Genomic DNA, 17,539 nt, shown 5'->3' on the forward strand with positions numbered 1-17,539 from the left:
TAGGATCTTATGTATTTTTTCTTAGGCCTGATCACCCTAGGGAATCTGCCCTTTCCAGCACAGGGAGGCACCCACCTCCAGCATTGTTTCAGGCTTAAGGCATTGTTTGTCTTAAGTCAGTCAGGGGAAGTAAGGCAGCCAAGAGATTAGGAGACTTCTCAAGACAGAATGAGGACTCAGGCTATGTCAAAGCCAAGGGGTGAGGGTCCATCACCCCTTTTCTATAGCCCCCCAAGTCCTTCCCTGGGGGCCCCCCATGATTGTGCCTGTCTTAGAGCCATCCTTCCCTTGAGGAATCTTACCCATCATTGGCTAACCAATCAAGCACTGGGGCCCAGGCAGGGTGAAGTAAAAGGAGCAGAGGCAGCGCTCCTGCCAGGGAGATAAACTTTTGTCTCCTCAATGGCTTATGGTCCCAAGGTCAGCCACTCAGCCTTAGCCATGGGGGTGGGGGAGGGGGGGTGGGGGAGCAGGGGTTACAGCTCCTGAAACCAGGCAGGGCAGTTCCCAACAAAAATGCCCAGGGAATCTAAGAACTAATGACTAAAACTAATAAAACACACTTAGCAGGGTGCATAAGTAAAAAATCAATTGTATTCATACAAACTAGTAAATAATTGAAAAATTAAATTTTTAAAAGTTTGTTCACAGTAGCTCCAAAAAACCACAAATGAAATGCGTAAGAAAATGTCTAACAAAAGATATCTAAATCCTCTACACTGAAAATTTAAAAGCTGTGCTGAAAGAAATTAGCAAAGATCTAAATATATAAAGTCCATATTTCATGGATTGAAATTTTCAATTTTAAAAAAGAAATTCTCCCCAAAATGATTCCTTAAAGAACACAATACCGATCAAATCCCGGGATGCTTTCTGGTAGAAATTAACAAGCAGATTCTAAAATTTATATGAAATGTAAAGAATCTAGACAGCCAAAACAATCTTTAAAAAGAACAAAGCTGGAAAACTTATCCCATCTGATTTCTAGGTTTGCTATCACACAACAATAATGAACACAGTTTGGTACAAGCAAAAGGGAAAAAAGACATACAGGTCAGTGCAGCAGGAGAGTGGGCCAAAGTATGGACTGGCACGTGTATACATGGTCAACTGATAGTCAGCAAAGCTGGTGAAGTAAATTCAGTGGGGAAAAGAAAGCCTTCTCAACAAATGTTGATAAGTTAACTGTATATCCATATGGAAAAAGGTGAACATCAAGAATTAACTCACCTGTATACAAAAATTAACTTGAAATAGATCACAGACCTAAATGTAAAGGCGTTTTACAAATCTGCACAGGAAACCATAGGAGAAAACACAGGTGACCCTGAACAACACAGGTTTAAACTGCACAGGTCCACTTTCAATAAATACTATAAATGTATTTTGTCTTGCTTATGCCTTTCTTAATAACATTTTATTTCTCTACCTTACTTTACTATAAGAAAATAGCATAAAACACATATAACATACAAAATATGTGTTAATTGACTATGTTATCAGTAAGGCTTCTAGTCAACAGTAAGTTACCAGTAGTTAAGTTTTGGAGGGGTCAAAAGTTATAGTTGAAAATCCACAAAAGGATTTTCAACTGTGTGGAGGAGTTGGCAATCCTAATTCTGTGTTGTCTGAGGGTCTACTGTACCTGTAACATTGAAGTAAGCAAAGATTTCTTAGCCAGAATACAAATGTACAATACAAACAATCCACAAGGATGATTAGAATTTAAAAAGTCAGATAATAACAAGTGTGGTGAAAATATGGAGAAATTGGAAACTTCATACACTGCTGGTGGGAATATCAAATGGTGCAACCACTGTGGAAAACATTCTTGCAGTTCTTCATATTAAATAGTTACCATACAACACAGCAATTCCACTCCTAGGTATATGCCCAAGAAAAATAAAAACATACTCACATAAAAACTTGTACATGAATATTAACAGCAGGATTACCTGTAATAGCCCAAAGGCAGAAACAACCCAAATGTCCATTCAATTGACAAATGGATAAACTAAATGTGGTATAGCCATACAATGGAACATTACTTGGCCATAAAAAAGGAATAAAGTACTAACATATGCTACAACATAGATGAACCTTGAAAACATTGTAAGTAAAAGAAGTCAGTCACAAAAGGCCACATATGATATGATTCCATTCATATGAAATGTCCAGAACAGGGAAATCTATAGAGACAGAAAGATTAGTGGTCGCCTTAGGACTGGAGGCTGAGGGTAGGAGTAGAGGGAAGGAGGGGGCAATGTGAAAGCTATATACAGGGTTTCTTTTTGAAGTGCTGACAATGTTCTAAAATTGCCTGTAGTGATAGTTGCACATACATGTGAAAATACTAAAAACCATGAATTGTATACTTCATTCAATAAAATTACATGGTATATAAATCTCAGTAAAACTATTTAAACACACATACACACACACAATAACACCATATGCCCACTAGGCTGACTAATAGCAAAGAAACCTGACCATACCAAGTGTTAGCAAAGATGTAAAGCCACAGAAAATATCATGCATTCTGCTGGAAGGAATGTGTAAACAGTACGAACACTTTGGAAAGCAGCTTGGCATACTCTTAAAAAGTTAAACATATACCTACTATAACCAGTCGTTCTACTGAAGATATCTACCAAACAGAAGAAAAAATCTAAGTCCACCCAAATAAAATTTGTACATCTTCAAGCCAAGAAACCAATCTCCTAAAACCCTAAAAAATTCCATCATGACTACTAGAATTTAGATAATCTATATCTCTTTTTTTAATTTATTTTTAGAGAGAGGGGAAGAGAAGGAGAGAAACATGAATGTGTGGTTGCCTCTAGCGCATCCCCCTACTGGGGACCTGGCCTGCAACCCAGGCATGTGCCCTGACTGGGAATTGAACCTCGACCCTTTGGTTTGTAAAGCCAGTGCTCAATCTGCTGAGCCACACCAGCCAGGGATAATCCATATCTTCACCATTGAAATTCATGGATTTATAGAATGAGTCTTGATTATCTCCCAACAATAAGTTATTGTCAGAACTATCAGATTTTTTCTAAGAAAACAACTGATTCATATACAGCCTAAATCAACTGTGTCCAGAATGCATAGCTCAATGAACTTCTTATCAGTCCCTGAATGAATTCAAGCTGCTGTAGCCTTGAGCACAAGCCAAGCATCCTCATCTCTGAACCACTGTACCACTGTAGGGTCTTCCCAATAGGTCCACTGAGATGTTCTCCTGCCACTTCTATTCCCTAATACTATTTTCCAGATTTACCATATTTTATGTTTTTTCATATAAATGGTCATACACCTATCTTGCTTAAAATCCAGTAGTCTTCATGGTCTTAAAGAAAACATGCTAGTTCCAGTCCAAGGATCTTCCACTTCTCTCCCTCCCACATGTTCTACAAATTAACTTCTATTTACACTTCTAGACAGTTTAAATTTCCCTGATCGCCAAACTAGATCGAGTTGCCTTGTTACCTCAGCATTATCTCAGCAATTATTTATGTGACAAGTTATTTAACGTGCCTAAACTATAAAGTCCTGAGAAGAGGGTGTTTTGACAGTATTCATCACCATATTCCCAGAACAACAGATACTCTTCAAAGCTGCCATTTTGAATCTAGGTACATTTTGATTTCATGTTTATAAAAATATTTAATTCAAAGAGAATAATCTTAAAAGTAATTTTTGTAGAGAAAATAACCTTCAGAAATTAACTTTCAACTCATCTCCATTATTGTCTAATTTTATTTTCATTACAATGAATTATTACCTTCAAGATTATTTTTCAAGTAAACTTTACAAAAAGGTTTAACCCATTGGCCACTTTTTTATGTATCATATTTTATGACTACAGTTTTGTCAAAATAAGTTTTCTTTTATAGCCATAATTTCTACCAAATGTACTTTGGCTAAGTCAAATTTTGAATGCCTGAATATTACCAAGAATTTATCACTCCTTTAGTTTTTAGTCAAGAAAATTTACCAGTTTTTAGACAAACTGGTAGTTGTCATGTGTTATTTAGGTTGTTTTACCCACCTTGATTTTCCCAGATAAAATTTTCAGTTTTTTAGCATAAACTAAAAAGACAGGATGCTTTGATTAGTTTCTGAATTCTGAAGACCTTTGTGGCATGAAATTTTAGCCAATTTTAATTCGTTTTCTTGTTGCATCATTTCTACAAATAGCAGTTACTATGTATTGAACAAAAGACTGACAATATCTTTCTGCATTTTTAAAATTTGTTCATTTTTTATTAGGTTATCCAAGAGAAAAATGTAATTCCTTAGTACTTGCTGTACAGTAAGTACTCCCTAAATGTTACCTACCATCATCATCATTTTGCTCTTTCCCCTTTCCCACTTAGTCCATTTTAAATGTAGGACCTGGGATAGGGAAAGGACAGTGAGTAATTCTAAAAATTAGAATGAAAACTGGAAATTAAACATATAATGAACATAATCTCTTATATCTACCCTACCTGTATTACATAAAATATTGACTAGTTTGCTACATTCCAGACTAACCACCCCTAACAGTTTCACCATAACTGTAATTTTTATTTCTAAACTGGGTTTTGATCTGTTTCCCCCTTGACCCTGTAATATACTTCCCAAGTCAGTAACAAAAAATGGTCTACATAAACAAGAGACTTGAAGTCCTATCACAAGATTCACAGGTAAAGATGCTTCAAACCACACTTTGAAAAAGCAGAAGGGAAAAGATAATGTAGTTTTAATATTGGTGGTGGACATTATACATTTATGATTCATAAGCACAGTCATGCTGAGGTTGGATGGCTCAGTTGTGCACTTTATACACCCAAGTCTTTAATATTCTTTCTGTCCTTTCAAAAATTCTACATAAACATACTGTTTTCAATTGAATGTATGAAATTTTAAATGTCCTATATAATTAAATTCAATAAAGAATGTAAATACTCTTTCAGAGTATCTTTTAGTTTTAAAATTACCAAAACATACCAGAATGTTTACTATGCATTAACATAACTGCAATATAAATTTAAGACTTGAAACACAGGTTTTATTACACTAAAAATATACAAACATTAATTCATAAATTCTTTTAAACTGGTAATCATTCATTGTTTACCTAATAAGAGACTGAATGTCAACTAAATACAAATATCCTTCTATATAAAATAAACCTAGAAGATATTTCTTTGCATCAAAGGTCATTTTCAGAATGATACTTTATGAGAATGACAAAGACTATACATTTCATCACATTCCTCAATACCTCTTGTCAAAGTGTATATGCAATGAATGCTAAAGTAGAAAAAAGTACATAAAACTACAACATTTCCAAATATCTAAACTGTCTGCCTAGCATTTTCAATTCATTTAAAGATCAGAAAAGTTACTCATCAATTCCAATTCTGACATTCCAATCACTGAACATGCAAAATTTTATTTTAAAGAAGAAACCATACACTGTAAATGGAAGCTTAAATGGTATAATCACTTGGGAAAAAATCTAGCAGTTGTTTAAAAAATTAACCATATCACTTTCCTAATCCAACATTATGTCCATAGCTAATTTATACAAGAATATTCATAGAACCTTCATACACAATAGCCAAAGTCTGGAAATAGCCCAGAAATACATCAAAAGATAAACCAACTGTGGTATATTTATACAACGGACACTACTCAGCAACAAAAAGCAATGAACTACTGACAAGATGGATGAACAGGAGTGAATATTAAAATGTTAAGATGGGTGAAAGAACAGAAACAAGGGGTATATACTGTATGAAGTTCTAGAACAGGCAGAGCTTACTTATGATTTTCTAAAAATCAGAACAGTGGTTGCCTAAAGTGCCAGAGGACTGATTAAAAAGGGAGATGAGAAGACTACCCATAGTGAGGATAATGTTCTGAATTTAAGAGGGATTTAAACTAAAAAGGTGTAGTCAACTGTCAAAAACCATCATTGAAGTTTTCTGCATTTCACTGTTTACAAATCTTACCTTTCAAAAAACACATACACAAATACATATTGAACTCCAATTTATAACATTCATGCTGAAGTGTTTAGAAGTATTCTAACTAATTCTGCAACTTGTTTGTATTATTTTAAAAATGAGTTGATGGATGGATGAATGGATAAATACATGATAAAGCAAATACAATAAAAAATTGCAGAATTTCAGTGATAGACATATGAATGTTTACTGTAAAATACTTCTCACTTTATGTTTGAAGACTTTCTTAATCTCTGTAACAGAAGTGAATTCACACGTAATTTTAAAACATGAAAACATTTAGACTTATACTAACAAAGTATAGGTCTAATGACCTATACATTTTAGTTTAAATTATTTGGGCTGAATTAGGCAGTATTTTTTTCTTATTTATTTTGCTTTCCACTATTTAAAAACCAATGAAAAGTAAAGATAATATTCATATTATAATTACTAGTTTTAATAAAACAAAAATCATATGTAAAGATTTAGCATAACTGTTAATGATTAACTGGTTGCATATTTTAAGCATTTAATCTTTTGTATGAAGTACTGCAACCATATTTCATCTAATTATTTTGAAGTATTTACAATCAAATTTACTATCAAATATTTAATTGATTTTGAGAATTGGTAGATCTTAGTATTTGAAAGATATATTATGATATTTAAACATGGTACACTTGGTATCTACTGTAACACAATCACCTGTATAAATATATTTCAATTATATCTCATCATTAAAATTTTACCTCAACAGAACTGAATTGTCTTATGACACAAAAAGCAAGTACCCACAAATCAGTACAATGTATTACCTTATATTTAAAAGAACATTAACCACCATCATGAACAGTATATATTAAACACATTTTATCACACTCTAAATTATTCAAACATGTCTTTTTAAAATTCAACATTAAAAGGCCACACATGAAAAATAATTCATATTTTACACATTTCTATCTAAGATGCAACAGGAGAGTGAATCCTTCAAAAATGAAATAATACCAAGTTGATGTCTCATTATACATAAAAGTACTTGATTTGAATATTTTAAGAAATCCGCTGGCATCTTAAGAAATGGAAGAGCTTCATTATCTTTTCCAGGATGCCATTATAAATCATACCTAGTTTAGGAAAACAGAAGTTGTAAAAATAATGTACAATTTAAGTTCATATGGGTAAGAAAACATATGGGGAGGTGCTAAAAATAACCTATCCACTATTTAAAGTACTAATATATTGGGTGAAATAGTAATTTGACTTAGATTTTCAAATTTAATATACTTACACAAAATTAGTCTACATTTTAAAAATCAAATCACTCTTCCTTATGTCTTCCCAGCACATTTCATAGGTCAATCTCACGGCCCCAAACAGTTCTCCACAGTATGTAGGATGTCTGGTGGCTTTAGTTGTATTCCATTAGTACTAGCAGAATTCGCCCTTACACATTCCCCTTAGTAAAAGTTGCCCTCAGTGAAAACTGCTAAATTGCTAAGTAGTCAAAAAACTCAAAAAAGTCTGAATGTCAAAAAGACAAAGAAAAAAATGTTTAGCTCAGAATCTTCCTAAGCTATTACATAAAATGACAATAAGAACCTCCAAAAAAAAAAAGTTTAACAGTCAAATTTTCTTTATACTGGAATTTTCATAAACTATGCCAATTATGGTTGCATGGATGGAAGAGTGGTTATAAAATGGAACAGAATCATAAGCACTTAAATTTTTACAAATTAAAATTACACAAGACTGATTGGAAAAACTGCTATTGTAAATTCACTGCAATGAGTGAGATACTGGGGTTTAAAAATATATAAAAATAAGGCTGTTTTATTCTACTCAGTCCCTAAATGTTAATGAATTTGCCCTCTGACACAACCAAAGAAACAACACAATGCTAGAAAAAAATCCGACTGTCACAGACTATGTTTACAACTATTTTATGGGCAGCAGAATTTTCAAGGGCAATTTTGTATGTACATTTTTACCTTCGACACTGATTTTAGAACCTAATCACCAAAAAAGATGTATGCTGCACTTTTTTTTTAGATTTTGTTTATTTTTAGAGTGAGGGGAAGGGAGGGAGAAAGAGAGGCAGAGAAGCATCAATGTGTGAGAGATATACACTAAACGGTTGCCTCTTACTTGTCCGCACTGGGAGACTGAGCCCACAACCCAGGCATGTGTCCTGACTGGGAATCGAACCAGCGACCTTTCAGTTTGCAGGCTGGCACTCAATTCACTAAGTCACACAGCCAGGGCATATGTTGCACTATTTTGAACCAGAACTCTTTCCTAGCAACATCTCACAGAATTAATGTTCCACAGAACACACTTTGGAAAACTCTGATTTAGCTGCACAAAGTCAATATTCAAATTAAACATTCATCATCAATTCTGAGTATTAGCATGCTCAGACTGCAATATGAATTACTTTATATGTAGTAATTTGTTTTCAATAACCTCAAAAACTTAAAGCTGACTATTATAAGAATGCATTTACTGGAACTCTACTGTAAAAACATTACCTCAAATTAGAATTATAGAAAATTCATTAGACTCAAAGTCATAGAAGATTAAAGATGATAAAATTGTCAAAAGGATATATCATAATAAATATTCAAGGCATTTTTATAAAATATTGAACTCTTAATAGCAGATATAAAATGCCAATGAAACTAAGCATTCAACAACCTAAAGTAATACCTTAATAGTCCATTTTATTTTTATTATTTCTATTTCTACAGCCACAACCTAAATTTCAGACTTACTCTCACGACAATGCCCACCCTAAAAGACACTGACTTGGAACTCTAATTTATCTCTCTGTTAATCAAAAGGCATCAATGGCTTCCCACTATACATTCAGGTTTGATTTCTTAAAAATCGTTTTTCATGTAATCTATAATCTGGCACCAACCAACTTCCAAATTGATATCCCTTAATTCACCTTTACTCCTTTTCAACAACACTTTTTGAGAATCTAGTATGATTTAGGCACTGGGCTAGGTTCCAAAATACAGGGTTTATTAAAATAATTGCTGGACTCTACCTCCAGGGTTTCTGATTCAAAAGGTATAAGTTTACATTTTCCACAAGTTCTCAAATGATGCCGATGCTACTGGTCAGGATCTACTCTTGGTGAACCATTGTCCTACTCCAAAGGCCACAAACCGGAAGCCCATTGGCTGAATGAGGTCTACTCACGTGTTTTGTCTGTGCAGTGTTTCAACATTTTGAATTATTTGCAAACATCTTAAAACTGGAAAACTGTCACATGAAATACATATTTCTGGCTTATGCTTGTATGTAAAAATTCTCCTGGAGCTAAACAGTAGCTACCCCATTTAGTTAAGGGAGATGTCCTAGTTCAGGTTACCACTGCCCTAATCGGCCCTCTACACTCAAGGTCAAGTCATCTGGCCTAGCGCCGGACTCGTGCTTGCACACAAATGATCCACTTCTCCCCATTCTCAGCCTTTCTCCATCCTCCTCACTTTGACTTAAACACCTCTTCTCCACTTTACTGCTAAAATTGTACCTACCCCATTCAAAAGCTTGGCTTAAAAAATCCTTCCTCAACAAAGCCCCAGCAAAAACAAAATCCTTAAGTAATATACATATTAAAGATTTAAACTTAATATGTGTGCTTTAAGAATGAATGTTTTATTTCCATAAATACTCAAATAGCAGTATTTATAAAACACATTACAGAACATCATTTAAACCATCAACATATTTTTGCTACTTTTAATCTACGTAAAATTTAAATTTTGTTCATTAAATTTTTTACTGTGAAATATTTTTCAGAATAAGACATTAAAAATGAACTAAGACATTAAATCTTATAGCCAAGATATATAATAGCTCCAAGAGAGTATCTTATTTTGCTGGAGAAAAAAAAAAAAAAACAAAAAAATGGAGGACTGGGTAACTAATACAATTCCCCTGATTTCATAACCTCCCAATTTTAAAAACAATTTTAATGAAACAAACACTTCCACTTTTTACATGGAGGATATTTTAATGGACCTTTACTTCTATGGAAACAGCAAAGAGAAAAATTACAAAGATTCAGTGCTGGTCCTTGCTCTGCCATAAATAGCTTTTCACATCAAGTAAGTTGAATTCTCCCTGGACTTCAGTTTTATTAGCTTCTAAATTGAAGACGTAGGGGAAAAGGTAATCTCCAAACACCTTTAGTCACTAAAATCATAGGACTTAATCCTTTCAAAAATGAAAGCATTAAAATCAATGTCATAAAGACAAGTTTCTGTTAATAGACTAGTATTGCTTCTAAATTACAGTGACTTATGAACCTTAAACTACTACAGCTTTCAAAGCTCTAATTTAAAATGTTGAAGACTCAGAGCTTTGAAAGAATATTTGTTTGTGTATATATTTACATGTTATATTTTAATGATTAAAATATAACATCATTTGTAAGGCAAACAATTAAACTCCTAGCAAAAAAAAACTGAGGAAAGACAAAAAAACACAACCATGCCATCTAATCAGTAAGTTTTAATATATCTTAAAAGAAAATTGAATAATTAGAAAATGTCGAGCTTTTTTAAATGAGACTAAATATTTCTTAAGTATGTATTCTGCTTTAAGATATTCCCAAATGAAAGTAATTTGGCCAAAATTAAAATTATCAAATTGGGAGACTGAAAAAAAACTTAGAAACTATCATATTCAGGCAGATCATGCCGTAAGCGAATTGCTTTCAGCTTCTCCACTTCGATTTTTGCTTGTAGCAACTCTTCTTCTAGCTGCTGCCTTCTTTTCAATCCATCTCTCTTCTCCTGAACATACAATCCAAAATTTTTTTGATTTTCTAAAATTATCTGATGCTCCTCTTTCAGCATTTGCAGAATCTGAGGGTCAGACCCTAATTGTGACCTAAAGTGTCCTCCATTCTCATGATGAAAAAAGTCATCTCTCCTTGGAAGAGAAGATGGAGACAATGTCATTCTCACATCAACAGAGGAAAGTGATGGCGACACAGATCTTTCCATAAGATGTGCTAATTCATGTTCTTCTCTTTGCTCAAAAGTATAACTCTGTTCAGAATTTAAAACCAGTGGAGGGGGTTTAATGTCTTCTTCTTGCTTCACCTCCACTGTAATAGCAACTGGATGGTGATCCAACATTACTTGTAGAGAACTGGTACCAGCCTGTGCTTCCTCATCCAAGTTTGCACTACAGCACACAAAAAAGCATTATAAAATGTAAATCATCAAATGAAAACAAGAGTATATTTATGCCATAGCTTCATGTTCAATATACATTAGTCATCAAGCTTTAAAGCTATGAAAAAAATTATGAAACAAAAAAATCTTAACCATGCCCTAGCTGGTGTGACTCAGTGGACTGAGTGTTGGCCTGGGAACCAAAGGGTCACAGGTTCGATTCCTGGTCAGGGCACATACCTGGGTTGCAGGCCAAGTCCCCATATGGGGACACATGAGAGGCAACCACACACTGATGCTTCTCTCCTTCTCTTTCTCCCTCCCTTCCCCTCTCTCTAAAAATAAATAAATATATATATTTTTTTAATCTTAACCCTTAGAATAACAAAAGTAAGTGGCTAAGTGGTCTTCCCCATTCCCTCCCTCCTTCCCTCACACACCAGCACCTTTCCCCATCCCCTTCTCAGGTGATTCTCTAGGTGTGTCCCGTTTGCCTCACTCTTTCTCCTAAGCTCCATGGCCCTTCTTTTACCTCTGTAATTTGTTTCCTCAGCCCATTTCTTCTACGGCTTATTTCTTCAACCTCTGACTTTCTAAATAAACTTTCCCTTATAGTTTGTCTTGGCTCTGAATTGTTTCTTAGCCAGAACTCGAGTACTGAGGTTGTCGAACGGAAGTGCAGCCTAACTTGTTCCTAACACCTCCACTTCTCTTTGTTTCTAAGAGTTTCTGTGGGTTTTGTGTTTGAGTGTTTTCTAAGATTTTATTTTTTTAATTTATTTTTAGAGAGAGGGGAAGAAAGGGAGAGGGAGAGACACATAGATATGTGAGAGATACACCAATAAGTTGCCTCTCACACACTCCCAGGTCCACAACCCAGGCATGTGCCTTGACTGGGAATCAAACCAGTGAGTGACCTTTTAGATCACAAGCCAGCACTCAATCTACTGAGCCACACCAACCAGGGCTGTTTGAGTTGTTTTTTTAATTCCACATATAAGTGAATTCACATGGCATTTGTCCTTCTCTCTCTGACTTACTTCACTTAACATAATACCCGCCATACCTATCTTTATTGTCACAAATGGCAGAATTACTTTCTTTTTTATCCAGTATGTATGTATACCATATAATCTTCATCTGTTGTTTGTTTTTTTGTTTGTTTGTTTGTTTGTTTTTTGCTAAAAACCTAGGTTGCTTCTGTATCTTGGCTATTGGAGATAATGCTGCAATAACCTAGGCATGCATATATCTATTGGAAAATGTTTTTGTTTTCTTTGGATAAATACACAGAATAGAACTGCCAAAAAAATTTTTTTAAGGTGAGTAACAAAGTTTAGGACTTTAATAACATACACATATAGCTTTCTTCCATTCTTAAGTTAAAAATTAGGCTCTTAAAAATACAGGAAATTTCAAATACTACACAGGATCAGGAGGTAAATTATTTTTTTTAAAAAAAGCCATTTTTAATGGTCTCAAAGAGACACAAATTGCTCTACAAGCCTGACATCTTTTAATGGCATTAGAAAGCCACTCAATGCATTCTGGGCCTTGCTATCCCCACACCTTAACCCTTGAACTGCTTGTGCTCTCCTAAACCAATCTAACAATCATGAAAGCTCAAAACTTCTAGGAGTACAATGGAAGTCCATCTGTGATTTCTGTATTTATCCAAAAAAAAAAAAATCAGTGGGATAAATGGTAATGGGAAAAACTAATTTTTAAAAATCAAGATTTTATATGGCTTTCAGTATGCCCAACTATCAGGATTATCCTTTCTACCCATTTGCACATGCAGCAGTGTTTAGTCTTACCTATCTTAAACCAAACAACTCAGCTGTTCTCTCAGTTTTTCAACCACTGTCAGGTCAAGTTCAAAGGCCAAGGATTTATATCTACCACTATATCACCAGCATATACCTTAAAATTGTACTTGAAACCTAGTAGGTGCTCATTATATGTTGAATGATTAAATGTACCTGAAATGGTTTTTGTAATGCAATGTTTTTAAATGGCTTATATGATATATTTAAAGTTTATTAAATTTACATGTAATTTCCATAAAACAAAACTTCTTCCTAAAGACATCTAGTTTTAGCATAGTTTATTAATATTTGTAATGATATAAGTGCAATATACCTTAAGATTCTAGTTTTATAAAAAACTATTTCACATATAAAGATGTTAATTTAAAATATAATTTAAAATATATAAAATATAGAATTTAAAATGTATAATGTTTCTTGAGGGGTTTTTTAATTTTTGCTTCTGCCTAACTTAAAAATAAAAGTTACAAAGGAGAAAAAGATTATTAATGAGAAAACACTATATTAACATTTAGAGAATATTTACAATGAAAAAGTAACATGGTTAAGATATATTGTACATGGATGATTAATATGTTGAAGTAAGCTGAAGTGGAACATACGAAAAGAATTAAAATCCCCATATGTCACTTACAAATGGCATTAAATTGCCAAAAATATCAGATATTTGTCTAACAGATACAAATGAAATAAGATATATAGTATGTTATGAAAAAATCTATTTGTAGATCACATAAATTTTCACTTTAATTTTTGACTTTTTGTCATCTTATGCTTTTCAAAAGCAAAGCACTAGAAATGTAATTCAAATTAGTAAGATTTGCTTTTATTAGCATCTCTAAAACTTAGAATGGGAAAATGTTCAAACTACAGATGAAAATTTAATTTTTAAAATCTACATAATTACTATTCCAAATTATTATGTATAACAGAGTAAAACTCACAATTAGACACAAACATATTCTCATGTAAATTTAAAATATGCCTTATATCTGGAATATTGCACTCCAGATATTGTTTTAGTTGAAACATTTATAAGTAAGGTCATTATATAAAAAGTACATTAGAGAATGTCACAAAAATAATAAACAGAAGGACTTCTAAAATTTATAAATATTGATTTTAAAGATCAAATAGATTACAAAAACACAAAACATAATTTGATATTAGAAAGAAAAACAAAGGCATAAATCAATGTGTTATGGAGACAGTCTTACAAAATAGGTGTGTACTTTTTTAATAAGATTTATTTATTTATTTTTAGAGAGAGAGGAGGGAGGCAGAAGGAGGGACAGAAACAGCAATATGAGAGAGAACTATTGACCAATTGCCTCTCTCATGCCCCCAAATAGAGACCTGGCCAGCAAGCCAGGCATGTGCCCTGACTGGGAATTGAACCGGAGACCTTCTGGTTTGCAGGTCGGCAGTCAACCCACTGAGCCATACCAGCCAGGGCAGGTGTGTATTTTCAAATACATTAAATAATATAAGCAGTAAGATTTTACTTATTAAGAATGGAGAGTTTAGTGAGATTAACAGACATATTTATATAAAAGTATAATTAAAGTTATAAAATAATTATATTATTTTATATAATTAAGATTCAAGATGATGCTAAGTATAAGCACATTACATATATAAATATATTAAATGAAAATGCTACTACAGAAAAATAGCACTGTAGACACCAACATAAGCAAGCAATTAAATGACTTATTTCGAATACTCTTCACTTTAAAATCTGAAAAATTGGCCCTGGCTGGGTTGTAGCTCAATTGGTTAGATCATCATCCCTAAACACAAGGTTACAGGTTTGATCCCTGGTCAGGGCATATACAGCAATGAATCAATGAATGCATAAATAAGTGGAACAACAAATCAATCTCTCTCTCTCCCCGTCATCCCCTTCCTCTCTCTCTCTCTAAAATCAATAATTTTTTAACCTGAAAAATTATTTACACAGTAGGTATAAAAATAGGTTAAATCAATTCATTCCTTTTATCAGAGAAATTTAGTTGTCTCAAAAGACTGAGTATATAACACACACACAAATGGTCAAAATATAAGTAGGTACTTGCATATTATTTTTCTTCTATAGTCACTGTATTATTAAAATATGTATCTATGGCTTCTCAGCCTTTCAGCTAAGATCATATATAGTATCCATTCTTACCAGCTTAAAATATTTATCTAACTAAAACTATAGGTTCTATATGTAGTTTGCAAATTACAAAAGCCTATACTTAATACCCAAAAGATAGTTTTATACCTGTAATGCAAAAGCCACTTTTCTCTATGGTTTGGGGGGGGGGGGGGCAGTGGGGGATTTAATAAGTAGGACACTATAAAACAGTCTTTCTGTGGAGTTTTTTGGACACCCAGTATATTAAGATTTAATCCTTTGTAATCACAGTGAACATTTTAAGCAGTGGTCCCATGACTTAATATAATACACTGTAGATCCATGTCCCAGATTCCCACTAGTGATATTTTTTTTTTACTATGCTATCAACTAGAAATAAGCTAGGCTGAAAAAACTATCCTAGTAAATTATCAAAATAACAAACACATTTGCTAAAAAGTTTTTTCCCCTTGTTTCTCTCTCAACTTCAAAAAGATTTCACAGGTAATCAATAATTTTGCTTATAAAATAACTCTCCCACTAATAGGAAAGCAAACTGTAAAGCTTTGTTTGAAAGGTCTCCCAACTAACAATAAGTTCATAACCTGTAAATTACCCTAAATGATTCAGAAGAATGCAGCTGCCATTTTTGTCTTGTGCCAGGGGTTAAAATTTCAATCAGTAGTAAAATAAGAGTTTTTATGATTCCCAGGGAAGTAGTTACGTGTAGCATAAATTGAAACAAACAAACAAAAGAAATGTTTCTAACCCTTAATGAACCCAGTTGCTCTTACTGGTATAGTAAAACTCATAGTCTGATATCCTTGCAAAGCAGTTTGAGAAATCCTGCCCTTTCCTGTGTGACCCAAGATCAAAGTGACACCATATCATTAATTAATAAAAACACAAAAATTGAATTTTATTATGTAGTTGAATCCCTAATTGGGTATCAATACTTTTCCTAGTGTTTAAATATAAGTTAGAAAAAGAATTTAAACTGTTTTAATATATACAATACCATTGATAAGTTTACATAGTTATTGATTTTAGTTTTTTAGCTCAAAGAATATTCAAAAGGAGATTAACAATTTCAAATAAAAGCATGGGTTCATTTCTCCTGAAACTAACTTTTTACAAAACTGAAAATTCTGATGAAATATAATCTTCAATGACATTTTAAAGATCTCTCAGCTAATTAAATAATTTAATTTTAAAGCTTAAAAAGTTTATGAGGTGATGTTACAAATTTCATCCCATTCATTCCTCCCTAACCTTCACTTTTCAGAAACTACAAAGGGAGAGAAGGGGGAAGGGAAGACAATAAAAAGTGGCTTAAATGAAATGCAGCAGAAAAATTCCTTATAGCCTCACTTTTCTTTTTTTAGAATACAAAACAAAGACACTATTCAGTGCTCCCGTGTGGGGATGCTTACTATGCATATCACTATCACAACTAAGCCAGAGCCCAATAGATAGGAGGCGCCATAATTTTCCACAACAAAATAAAATAAAGCTTACCTTTGTATGTGGTTCCTGTCTCTTACCAGGCAAAAACTGGAAATCTGGGGAATCATCTCCATAACTTTCTTGGTTGGCTCAGAAATATTGCTTTTAAAATCTGATTGGGTATCTTTTTGCTGCAATAGCTCCTGTTTGGCATATTCTTTGAGTCTTTTGTAAAGGGTGCGTAGGCCCTGCGCTGTTCGTGGAGGGCGGTCTACTCCAATTGCATTATAGTTAACTGCTATGATATCCCAACATCTATTCTTTTCCACTATTACTGAATGTTTATTAGTGTGTTCTTCAAGAATTTTCACATATGGCTTCACAAGCTTTAGCAAATCAAGCTTTTCAGATAAGGTAAAATTGGAAGATCTAGCCTTTCCTACCATTGTTCTTTTCAAATTTAAGTAGGCAGTTTCTGAAACCACCATGCAGCCTTCAGCTCTGCTCAGCTCTTTTCACAAACGGAAAAAGATCAGGCTTAACTAGGCTAGCCTCATTTAGGCCCACGCCTACAGGGGAGGGTTTATTAAAATTCCTCCAGCTTAAGCTGACGCAGGTTCAGGAAATCTGCTTAAGCCAAGCCTGACCTACATAAAGCTTCTCACTGAAAAAGACAGGAAGGCACAAGCAAAACACACTTGTGTATAAAGAGAACAGCTCAAGATAGAATTTAATACACAAAGGTCTAGAGATAAGCATGGAACACAGCTAAAAATTAGCTAGTTTGGTGAGACTATCAAATTTCCACACATGTATGCCTAGCTGATAGATTGAAACTGCACTGCAGTATCACTTTAATAAAAACAAAAGAGGAACTGTTTTGTGCTATTTGTTTACAAACCCAGTAGACAGAAAAAATAAAACTAAAAATATGAGTGG

General features: G+C 33.4%; 2 protein-coding genes across 6 annotated transcripts in view; both read right to left on the reverse strand.

The window, feature by feature from the left end:
* RAD54B (RAD54 homolog B) overlaps positions 1-17,539 on the reverse strand; it is a 77,695-nt gene that overhangs the window by 38,132 nt on the left and 22,024 nt on the right. The gene's annotated exons all lie outside the window — the stretch shown is intronic.
* LOC123832882 (fibrinogen silencer binding protein) lies at positions 9,661-17,094 on the reverse strand. The gene is made up of 2 exons (XM_045860718.1): positions 16,673-17,094; positions 9,661-11,213 (listed from the first exon to the last, which is right to left on the reverse strand). Exons 1-2 carry the CDS (start codon positions 17,086-17,088, stop codon positions 10,691-10,693), a joined length of 939 nt encoding a protein of 312 aa, XP_045716674.1. The 5' UTR covers positions 17,089-17,094; the 3' UTR covers positions 9,661-10,690.

The sequence above is a fragment of the Phyllostomus hastatus genome, unplaced genomic scaffold (genome assembly GCF_019186645.2).
Source record: "Phyllostomus hastatus isolate PE091 unplaced genomic scaffold, TTU_PhHast_1.1 phas_scaffold_21, whole genome shotgun sequence".
NCBI classification, from domain to species: domain Eukaryota; kingdom Metazoa; phylum Chordata; class Mammalia; order Chiroptera; family Phyllostomidae; genus Phyllostomus; species Phyllostomus hastatus.

Bases quoted from the DNA above. Each gene is read 5' to 3' on its own strand.
- LOC123832882 (XM_045860718.1), bottom strand. From the start codon at position 17,088: ATGGTGGTTTCAGAAACTGCCTACTTAAATTTGAAAAGAACAATGGTA. The intron at 11,214-16,672 runs GTAAGCTTTATT...TGTGTGCTGTAG, and splicing joins GACAGGAACCACATACAAAG to TGCAAACTTGGATGAGGAAG.